At 46.0% G+C, this 10925-nt stretch overlaps 1 protein-coding gene across 1 annotated transcript in view; it reads right to left on the bottom strand.

Moving 5' to 3' along the window:
• The window catches only part of ALS2CR12 (amyotrophic lateral sclerosis 2 chromosome region 12), a 29865-nt gene that overhangs the window by 13285 nt on the left and 5655 nt on the right, over nucleotides 1–10925 (bottom strand). Inside the window, exons 5-11 of the mRNA XM_025202191.1 lie at nucleotides 10155–10248; nucleotides 7949–8010; nucleotides 7380–7477; nucleotides 6734–6786; nucleotides 6157–6256; nucleotides 3399–3502; nucleotides 1075–1137 (exon numbers count right to left, since the gene is read on the bottom strand). Of these exons, the coding sequence (XP_025057976.1) occupies nucleotides 1075–1137; nucleotides 3399–3502; nucleotides 6157–6256; nucleotides 6734–6786; nucleotides 7380–7477; nucleotides 7949–8010; nucleotides 10155–10199 (525 nt within the window). The 5' untranslated portion in view covers nucleotides 10200–10248. The remainder of the gene's footprint in view (nucleotides 1–1074; nucleotides 1138–3398; nucleotides 3503–6156; nucleotides 6257–6733; nucleotides 6787–7379; nucleotides 7478–7948; nucleotides 8011–10154; nucleotides 10249–10925) is intronic.

Raw genomic sequence — 10925 nt, 5'->3', positions numbered from 1 at the left:
GCTGGGGCCCCACCCCTCTGGGGTCCCTATGAGGCCTCCTCCAACCCCTGCAGCCTCACCCAAGCCTCCGGTGCAATAACAAAGCCTAAACACCAACATAAACTAGAGCCTCCTGGCTATAACTCAGCTCAAAGCCACCTGGCTATAACTTAACATAGCTCAACTCTGATCGAGCAGTACCTACTGTCAGGCTTCTCTCCCCATCCTAATTCCCGGAGCTCCTGCCCCTCTGGCTGCTGGCAGAGAACTGCCAGCCTGGCCTCAGCCCTGGGCTTTATAAGGGCCAGGCCTTGCCCCCTACAGGCAGCTGACTCTTATTAGTCGCCCTGGCAACCCACAGCTGTACTCATTATCGCTGCTAGGGCCTTTCCCCAGCAGTTTTCCCCTCTCTAGGAGCAGGCACCAAGGTGCCCTGCGACAGATACATTTTTAAAAGATTGTTTGTGACCCTTTCATATACTCTTGTGACCCTGGCCGCATTTTGGGTCACAACCTACAGGTTGAGAAACACTGATCTGGATGGCTAAGTGCACGCACTAAATCCTTAGTCTTCAGACAATTTAGCTATGCCTCTGGCAGGCCAGCCTTGCCCTCTGGGTCTGTCTTTTCTGGGTAGTCTTTTGTAGAGTGCAGGTGTTCTAAAAGGACCAAGAGAACACTGCTGTCAAAGAACCAGAACGACGCTTTCTTTTCATATGTAAGTTGCCATTAACTCCACTAAATTGTCCTGCTTCTATAATTAGGGACAGTGTACACAGTGGAAGGTGATCAGATAGTACCACAGGACCTTTCTAAGAAAAAAATAACAAAAACCCCCAACACCCAGTACTTATCTTGTTTCATTTACACACAGCCTAAGGTGCTTCTGCTTTATTTTAACAGTTTGTGCCCACTAGCTTCATAACACCCTTCACAGTTGGGGAAGATCAGCCATATAGACACAGACTTCGTGATACTGCAGCCTATACCCCTCACAAGCTTAAAACCTCTGCCAATTCCCTCCAGGTCCTTGGTGATAGCATGCTACTCCCAAACCAGCATGTCCCTCATGGCATACAGCTGCTCCATACTTACCTCCCTGTACTTCTGCAAGTCTTCTATTGTTGCCATATCTTCCTGGCGCTGTTTAATAAACTCCTGAAAACAACACAGTTTGTACAAAGCTCACATCTAACATTTCTGTGCTTGATGGCAAACACCAACTTCAATCTGAACAAACAAATCAACAAGTTCTTTTAAACTGTTTAGCAGAAATATAAGCAAGTGGGTAATTGAAAGGTGTTTACCATTCCTCACTCCTACAAAACCTGGGATTGAAAGGAAATATCCTGTTACTATGGGGTCTAACCCAGGTTACCCTCCTTTCTTGGTGCTTGGTGTAAGGCTGTGCAAAGCTTCGGTCCCCGATTTGATTCGGCAAAGATTTGGCCCAATTTGGTGACTTAATCTCTGAATCTGAATGGAATCAGAGGACCCTTTAATCTCTCTGAATCGAGTCAGACAGATTTGGTGATTCAGACGTAGATACAGCTTTAAATGTTTTTTCTACATACCTCTAGGTAGCAGGGGCTCTGAACGCTGCAGTGCTGGGGCAGATGCAGCGTCCCACAGAAGCATGGAGGGTCTCCCTAGCGTGCTCAGCAGCAGACCCGAAAGTGGACCAGAGCACTTCCGAGTCCACCGGAGAGTGTGCTGGGGGGCGGGGGGGTCGCCCGCACCCCCCTGGCTCAGCAACTGGTGCCTCCTGGGTCTGGGGGGCACCCAGGGTCCCCCCAGTGTGCTCCCCATCAGACCTGGAAGTGGACTTCTGGTCCGCTTCTGGGTTCACTGCCAAGCATGCTGGAGAGATCCTGCGCTGCTGTGGGACACTCCATCCACCCCAGCACCGCAGCGTTCATGAGCCGCACTGCTACCTCAAGGTATGTAGAAAAAGCTTTTAAAGCTGTGCCTGTGTCTGAATCGCTGATTCACTGAATCAGCATTGAATCGTCAGATTCGGATTTGGCCGAATCGAATCAGGGACAGTGATCCGAATCAACGGATCGAATCGCTGTCCCCGATTCAAGCTGAATCCGAATCCAAATCAAATTTCTCACACCTCTACTTGTCTGATGGCAGTTGGCTAATGGGAAGGGCTGCTTGGTTTCTCACACTCAAGATGGGATTGCACAGTATTTCAAATGGCTCAAGAGGTGCTGCCAGGAAAAAAAACAAAACCCAAAAACCAACAACACCACTTGGTATAATCAACTGTAGCAAAGTACTGCAGCTGTAATCACTATTGCCCATACTCCACCCCCTTCGTTTAATCTGTACACCTGCTTCTCTGTCACATTGAGTGAAAACTTTTGTATGTTTTCACCATTATGTCTTCTGCCTTAACTTTAGTTTGACCTATGCTTATGTCCGCCACTTCCCTCCTCTTCAAGTCTGATAATTTACCTGCTCTGCCACAACTGTCATTTGCCTCCCTCATCTTCACCCCTTATGTTCTACAGCCTCAAACTTGGTTGCCAAGCTGACACCCCTCTTAATAAAGTTCAGGATTTAACTTTACATTTGAAGGTATAAAGAAGAAACCACAGTTAGAACAATTACCACACTAACAAGTGAAAGATAAAATGACCATCATAACTTTGAGGAAGGCACTCTTTGGGAAGCAAATAAGAGGAGAAACCTGCAGACACCAGGAGTCTATTGCTAAAGCAGCATCAGTGACCACTGAAAATGTAATGGATGCCACCATATGGCATTTATACAGTGTTAAACACCACTACCATCTTGTAACACTCCAGGAAGATAGGTCATTATCCCCATTTTATAGTAAGTGCATGCTGAGAGAACACCCAAGACTTCTCCTTCACTAGCACCTTACTAGTCGATTAGGTTGGGATGGTCCAATGAGTACGACACTGGGTGATATCAGAAGATCTGACTTCTATTCCTCAGCACCATAGACCCATTTTACATGTTTGGGCCAACCTTTTACCTATGTCTGAGATCTATGGATGAGATATCCTTACCGAATCCCTACTCCAAAACATACTGCCATGATAGCAGCATAGTGATTTTAGCATTGGATCAGCTCTGAGAGATGCCCAAACAAGCCTTCTGGGTCTGCCGGAAAGTAACACAATAAATGACAGTTCAGGTGAGCACAGTATTGTGTTTTCCCGTTTGCCAGTTATGGTTATCAGTTACTTTGCCATGCCACATGCAATCTCTCTACACATAATTATATTGCATTAGGTTCCTAGAAGTCTTGTGCAATGGGAGCCTGAGAAAAATTAATGCATTTATTATACACTTGCTTCTGTTTTCTTGGCACCAAGAGCTCAGGAGAAACTGCAAATAAACATGTGACTTCAGAAGTTTCATTCTTTCCCAGAGCTAGTTACCTCTCTCTCTTGCTGGTAGAGTTTATCTGTCATGGAACTATTCTCCTGATGTAACTTCTTTATCTCCTCTATTTCCTTCGTAAAATTCTTCATCAATGCCTGCTCTGTGGAAAAACATGCAGAGATATGATGGGCCACTCCCTACTAATCCTTTTGCATTTCACAGATTAGGGATACAAATGTGCAGTAGTGTGCCATATCTGGATGGATTCTGTCAACATGCAGCCATTCTCCACCACTAATACTGTGGCACCTGTATGCTGGTTGGCAAGATGCAACACTGACTGCCCTGAAGAGGAATGTTCTCACAGTCACCTCCCATTTCTACAGCATGTGCATGTGTGCTCTGTTATTTCTCCAGTCACTGTAGTTCTTCCTCCTCTCTTCCATAAGGTAACGCTGGAGTAGTCACTGATGTCACCCTGCAAAGCTCAATTACATAGTTAACGTTGTGATGTGCAATGTAACCTGGAATGCCTTTCTATCAGGGGTTTAGGTTGTAGCCGTGTTGGTCTAAGGATACAGGCAGACAAGGTTCCTTGGGTGAATTTGATATCTTTTATTAGACCAACCCAAATGGTTGGAGAATAGTTATTAAGCAAGCTTTCGGGTTCAAAAACCCTTCGTCAGGCTAAGGAGGTTTCAGCAGTTGGTGTGTGCTCTTCCTGGATGGAATGAAAAGTAAACAAGCCAGGGGCTGGGCTGGGCTGGGGAGTCAGTTGCCAGGCAGTTTATAATGTATCAAAAATCCAATGTCTACGTTTAGTCCCTGATCTCTAGTAACCAGCAGGTTGATGAAATGGAGCTCATAGGCTCGTCTCTGGGAAGTGTTGTGTAAGTTTCCCTTGAGGATCAGGACTGAGAGATTGGAGAGAGAGTGGCCCTCCTGTGAGAAATGTGCCCCCACCGGTAATTGGGTGTTTCTGTCTTTGATGGATTTCCGGTGTGCGTTCATTCTGGTGCGCAGTTGTTGTCTGGTCTCTCCTACATATCTTCCATCAGGGCATTTGGTGCATTGGATGAGGTATATTACATTCCTGGAGGCGCAGCTGTAAGATCCTGGGATGCTGATGGCTCTGTTGTGGGGTGTACTAATAGTGGGGGTGGTGGAGATGTGGGGGCAGGTTTTGCATTTCTTGTCATGGCACGGTCTGGATCCTTTTGGTGTGTTCTGGGGTTGAGGAAGTTTGCTTCTGGTGATGAGGTTGGCGAGGTTCGGTGCTTGTCTGAAGGCTAGGATGGGTGGCTCTGGGAAGATCTTTTTAAGAATAGGGTCTTTTTCTAATATGGGTTGCAATTTTTTGAGGATTTTCCGTACAGGTTCAAGGGATGGGTGATAGGTCATAACCAGCGGTGTGCGATTTGTGGGTGTTTTTCTTCTGTACTGCAGCAGTTCTTCACGTGGTATCCAGGTGGCTCTTTCAAACGTGCGATCTACCTCTCTGGAGGAGTGTCCTTGCTGGGTGAAAGCCTTTTTAAGATTGGTGAGGTGGCAATCCCGGGTGTTCTCTTCAGTACAGATGCGGTGGTATCTGAGGGCTTGGCTGTCTATCACTGCTTTTTTGGTGTGTTTCGGGTGATTGCTGGTTCTGTGCAGATATGTATGTTGGTCTGTGGGTTTCTTGTATACTGTGGTCTGTATTTTACCCTTCTGGATACTGATCCTTGTGTCTAAAAAGGGGATGTTGGTGCTGGAGTATTCTAAAGGAAGTCGGATGGAGGGATGGCGACTGTTGAATTTCTGGTGGAACTCAAGTAGAGATTCCAGGTTCTCACTCCAAATGATGAAGATGTCATCGATATATCGTAAGTACAGCAAGGTTTTGATGGTGCAGTTCTTGAGGAAGTCTTCTTCCAGGTGGCTCATAAAAAGGTTGGCATACTGTGGGGCCATTTTAGTGCCCATAGCTGTTCCCATCATCTGGAGGAAGTGTTGATTATTAAAAGTGAAATTGTTGTGTGTGAGGATGAAGTGTATAAGCTCAGTGATATCTTTGGGTCTGTATTCTGGGTTGTAATCTTGTTCCTGTAGATATGTAAGGCAGGCATGGATGCCATCCTGGTGTGGGATGTTCGTGTATAGGCTGGTAACATCCATGGTGGCTAGGAGTGTGTTGCTGGGAAGGTGGTCTATGTTTTTAAGTTTCTATCAGGGGTGCATTTCCCACTCAGTGGACTAGCAGGAAAGAAGGGAGAGCATTCCTATAGTGACTTTATGGAGAAAACATTTCTTCTATTCTAAGACCTCATTCACAGTTGCCACTAAAAGGTTATTTCCTTGCTGTTTTTAAATCCCTGAAGTTGCATGGTTGGTCTCAACCCAGGAGTACTTTCTTCTAATCAGGGATTGAACAAAGGACATCTCTTAGAAGTCATAGACAGATTGCAAACACTAAAGCAATTTGGTATTTTATTCAGTGGATGAAAAGGACATATAATCAAGAGCACCTGGTTGTTTTAAAGCAGCCAGGCTCAGAAGTATCTGAAAATGATTGGGGTAATCTGGGAAAAGTAAAGAAAGCCTAGCACCCAACAAAAGAAATGTGAAACCAACGACCATATTGGCAAGGGGACTTGGAGAAGGTGCAGTACTTGGATCTACTTATGCCTTATTTATTTTGATTCACTACACTTCTACCCAAGTCTCGCTTTTGGGGAAAAATGCTTGCCCTAACACCTGGGGGCTCTGCCTCCCTTCCTCCCCACCCCTCGAAAAAAAACAATCCTCCAGGTTGTAAAGCCAAACGTCCTTCCTTACTTTGCTGTAGCAGTGCCTTCTCCCGCTCAGTCCTCTCACTCTTCTTCCATTCTGCCTGCCTTCGCAGCCACTTCTCCTCCATTTCATCAGAAATGCTGTCCTACATAAAGAGAAGCCCTTGTCTTAGAGTAGGATGGAGAGAGACTGTATGCATTTGCAGAAACCCTTCCAACAAATTGAGGACTCCTGCATCTCCCCTACTGATTCTGTCTATACTACAAACAACACTTTGTAATTATTTCTGTATCTGTTCCTCCTACAAACTTTACAAGGATGTTCTACTTCTGACTAGGAGATAGTGACAGCAGGAGGAAGATGTTTCATCATGTAGCAGCATCTATGGTCCCTGAGTATGACTTTATCCCTCTTAGGAGAGACATGCCACTACCTCTAGAAGCCCTTGAAGTTATGCTCCATGATTCAGAGGGCGTGCACCTCTTCTCTGGCTTTCTGATATCCTTCCCTCCCTCATACACACAAAACAGAACAGAGCAGGGAAACACCTCCCATTAAAGTCGTTGGACTAACATTGCCTCACCTACTTTCAAGGATCACTGCAGGGTAATTGAAATCTTACCTGATACATCCGGAATGCATTCCTCAAGTATTTGTATTGTTTCTCCAACCCCTCTGAGCAAGACAGAAGGACGCAATTATGGAATATGGCAATTTTAATAATCCAAGTCTCAGCAACTGGGATTTGCACTAAAATCTTGGATAGAAGTCACAGGAGAATGGGTTCTGCATCTTATCCCAGGCCCCACAAAACAGCATTCAACAAAATGCCAGGTAAGCTTTCCCTGGATATCATGATCTGCTTAGCTATCTGATCAATCAAGAAAATGGACGAGGCCTTATTTGGAGTAAAATCTTTCAAAAACACCCATATGAGGCTTTGGTGCCATTGGATCTGGTCAATAGCTTTGATTCTGCCTCAAATGCAGCCCCTACTCAAAATTCACCTCTCAAACAGGTCTATTTATTTTTCCAACATAACCCTGACATTTCAGAGATAGGGCACTCTCCTACACTACACATCTATCTTTAACAATTCTACCTCCCTCTGCTGTCCACTGGCATCAATGGCAACAGTCCTTTTCCAACTCTATTAGCTTCCACCACCAAACATGGAGGACAGAGTGAAGCAGCCAGAGGAGAACTCGGTTGAAGTGTGCAGCTCACAAAGTAATCTTGAAAACAGATCATTACTTGCATAGCAATACCCAGTTTCTCTTGTGCAGTTGCCCTCTCGGTTCTCAGCTCTTTCCTATAACATTCCTGTAATTCAGCGAGTTCTGAACTGTGAGTCTCTTGGAGTTCCCTACAGAAGCAACATACAAGCAAACCACATAGATACAGGTATCCTTATGGCACAGAAGTTCTCCTCTGACTACTCTATCATTCATAGTGGTGATGTAGTTACACCATGTAACTGCATGTGTATATATAAATAAGATACATATATCAGAAAGCAACATAGGTAGTCTATAAAAGTGCATATTTACTCTGCCTTCTGACTGACTTCAGACTAACATGACTAACTACCTCTCTCTCTGGTTAATGAGAGGCAGCATGGCAATGTGTTTTTTGTTAGATGAGCAAGTTTATATGCATTATATATAGCAGAAGATTATGAACCCACGTTCACTTCATCAGATGCCGTCTTATTAACCCATCCATACAATGTGTAAGTTCTTGTACAGGCAACTAGAAGTGTGTGCGTGTGTGCGCGCGCGCGTGTGCATGCACACATGTATGTGTTTTCTCTCTTTGTGTACCATAGCAACCATACCTGATCTTATTCTTGTGCTCCTTTTGAATCTCATTACATTTTTCTTCCATCTCATTCTCCATCTTCAAAGAAAAGAAGTAGTCATTAGGGCTGCGTGAAACGGCACCATTCCGTTTCGATGGTTCGAGGGAACAGCATTCAGTTTTAAATTTCATTTTGAGTTGAAACAGCTGTTCTGTTCTGTCAAAACAGAATGGCTGTTTCAACGCTGTTTCGACATTTCGCTGGGGATGGGAAGTCAGCCTAGCTGGGCTGACTTCCCATCCCCAGCGCTAGATCACGTGGGAGCAGGAGGCAGCCCAGCTGGGCTCCTTCCCCATCCCCCATGTTAGATCGCACCACAGCGGTGAGCCAGCCCAGCTGGGCTCCTTCCCCACCCCCATCCCTCTTGCCCCTGGCACGATCTAGCGCAGGGGATGGAGAAGCAGCCCAGCTGGGCTGCCTTGCCGCCCTGGCATGATCCAGCTGGGATAGCTAGGCTGCCTCCCACCCCTGGCACAAAACTTCCCATCCCCAGCCGATGGTCGAAACATTTTGACTTTTGAAACGTTTCAACTAGCCTCGTTTTGTTTTGAGGCTATTTCAACAGCCTTTGTTTTGTTCCGATTTTGCTGTTTCAACCTCGAAATTGGTTGAAACAGTGTCAAAACGAAACAGCCAGCAAAATTTCGCACAGCCCTAGTAGTCATCACTAAGCTGCAAACATACCTATCTTGTCATCAGCAGCAGAAGAAAACTTCTGCTAGAAATATCTCTCCAAGCAAACTACTGAAATCTGGCCTGAGATGGACTCAGAACTACACCTAATCCATTAAACTGCAATTCCAACCTTGAAGATTTTTTCACTATTTTTTCCATTAAAAAAATATGGAAACCTTTGAATCCTTGGATGCTTTTGCAAGATACTTTCCTTTTCCCAAGAGATGGCCCATTTGTATAATGTCACCAATTAAAATCAGAGCAATTCAAAGTACACTTCTAGAACTCAAAGCAGAGGGGCTGTTCCATGCGAGAGCTCCAAAGGTGCACAAGACAGCAAAACACCTATGCACTCAGGTGGTTTTAAAAATCCCACCTGCCCAGAAGCTGCTGTTGCCCATGATGAATACACATCTACATGCCTGGATAAATATGCATTCAGAGTATGCTCATGCTGCTTTCATGGTGCTCCCGAGGGAGTACCACTGTCCACCATGCCCCACCCACCCACTCCTGTTCTGTGTGGATCAACCCCAGAAATGAGGCAGTCAACATCACTTCCCTTCTGCTGCTTTTGAGCATGCTGGAGATAAAAAAGCAGGGCAGCTTCACTGCTTCATTTCTGGAATTGGTGTATGTGGAGTGGTGCTCCTAGGAGTGCTGCAGAAATGGGACAGACCAGTGGTTCTCAAGCTTTTTAGCCTCACGGCTCCCTCCATAACTTTTCTGATTTAGTGTCACCCTGATTGAGAATCACTGAGCTAGAATCTAAACTCACAACTGTTATGAAGGGAGCCTTGAGGGTAAAAAGCTTGAGAACCACTGATTTATCTGGTGTTAGGTAGCAGGGGCAGGATTTCGCCCTGCTGTGCTCTTTTCTTTCCATCTTCTGCCTTCTCCCCGTCTCTAGTCTGTACCTGAAGGGTAAGAGCAGCCCCCGCAGCTGAAGCCCATGCTCAAGCCTCTCACATACTAGTGACTAGAGCCATCTGCACCTGTGGCCCCTCCTGTCAAGCCCTGGGAGCATGGGAGGGTTTGGAAAGCACAGCTTCACAGCCCATAGCAAAGCACACTGCTCAGAGCTTGGGGGTAACTGGCACTGGGGCTGTTGGGGAGTGAGGGAGAACAGCAGTGGCAGTCCTGAGAGGAGCAGCTGTGGACACTGCTCATCTTTGGGACACTGGGGCAGGCATGGGACATTGAACTGGAGGAAAGAGGGCACTTACCATCTTGCACAGGGGCCCAAGGGGATCTTGCATCACCCCAGTTGAGAATCATTGGTATAGATACCCTCTGTGCCTTGGCTTTTGCATCTCTAGGAAAAGCACTAGATAGTGCCCTTCCTCTGGACACTGAATCATTTACATGTATTTTGGCCAGCTGGGCTCTATGGACCATTCTGAAAGGATCCAGAACATGCTGCCTGGCCTATTCAGTCTATTTTATGAGCCACTGGGATTTGTAGTGTACTTTCTGGAAAGAGAAAGGCAACAACCAATGGACCTGCCTGTTTCTGGGAGGCCTTGTGATCTCTGCATAGCTGCTCCAACATGTCCGTCAGCTGGGTAATCTGTTCCTCCAAGTCAGCAACAATATCTTCCCTACAAAGAGACACCATCCCTTTGTCACACCCAGGGCCTGCTGTTGGGACCACCTTGTTGCATCAGAAGGACCAGGGGTGAAAATGGGGTAAATATCACTATCAGAATGCTCTGGCTGGAGCTGGTCTTAGCTCTTCATTCTCCCTGCTGCTTCAGCCCACATAAGTTGGGGAAAGGAGATGTGGTAGGATAGGACTCTAATTCCTTCCTCCCCCCTCTATCTTACTACAGATGCTGAGGGTTTACTGCACACTGAGGCTGCCCTTTACATCCTTTTGGCCACAGCAATTTATTTCCTATTCCCTTCAGTACAGGAAGACTCAGAGGAAAAGCAGGTTTTGCCCCTCTGCTGGTACGGTTGTGTCCTATGCCACTTGCCTCAGTGATCTGGGAGAGAGGCTGCAAATAGAGACAGCCACTGGTCAGAATCTGAGCCGGAGGGGAAAGGAGAAGAACACCTTAGTGTCTCCAGTTCGATTTTGTGCTATGTTTGGTGGAGTTCCCCAACTATTGCAACTCCAAAAAGGACCAGCCCAGAACTCTGAAAATATGATTAGCTGGTCAAGGCACCTTTTGTACTATTCCTTATCTTTAAGGATTTCTTCTCTCATGAGAGAGAGAAGGGGCACTTCTCAGCATGGAATTATAGAATTTCAGATCATACAGATAACACTCTT

This window comes from Alligator sinensis, unplaced genomic scaffold (assembly GCF_000455745.1).
Source record: "Alligator sinensis unplaced genomic scaffold, ASM45574v1 scaffold566_1, whole genome shotgun sequence".
Taxonomy (NCBI): Eukaryota; Metazoa; Chordata; order Crocodylia; family Alligatoridae; genus Alligator; species Alligator sinensis.
The sequence above is the reverse complement of the archived record's forward strand: the minus strand, read 5'-3'. Positions and strand labels throughout refer to the sequence as shown.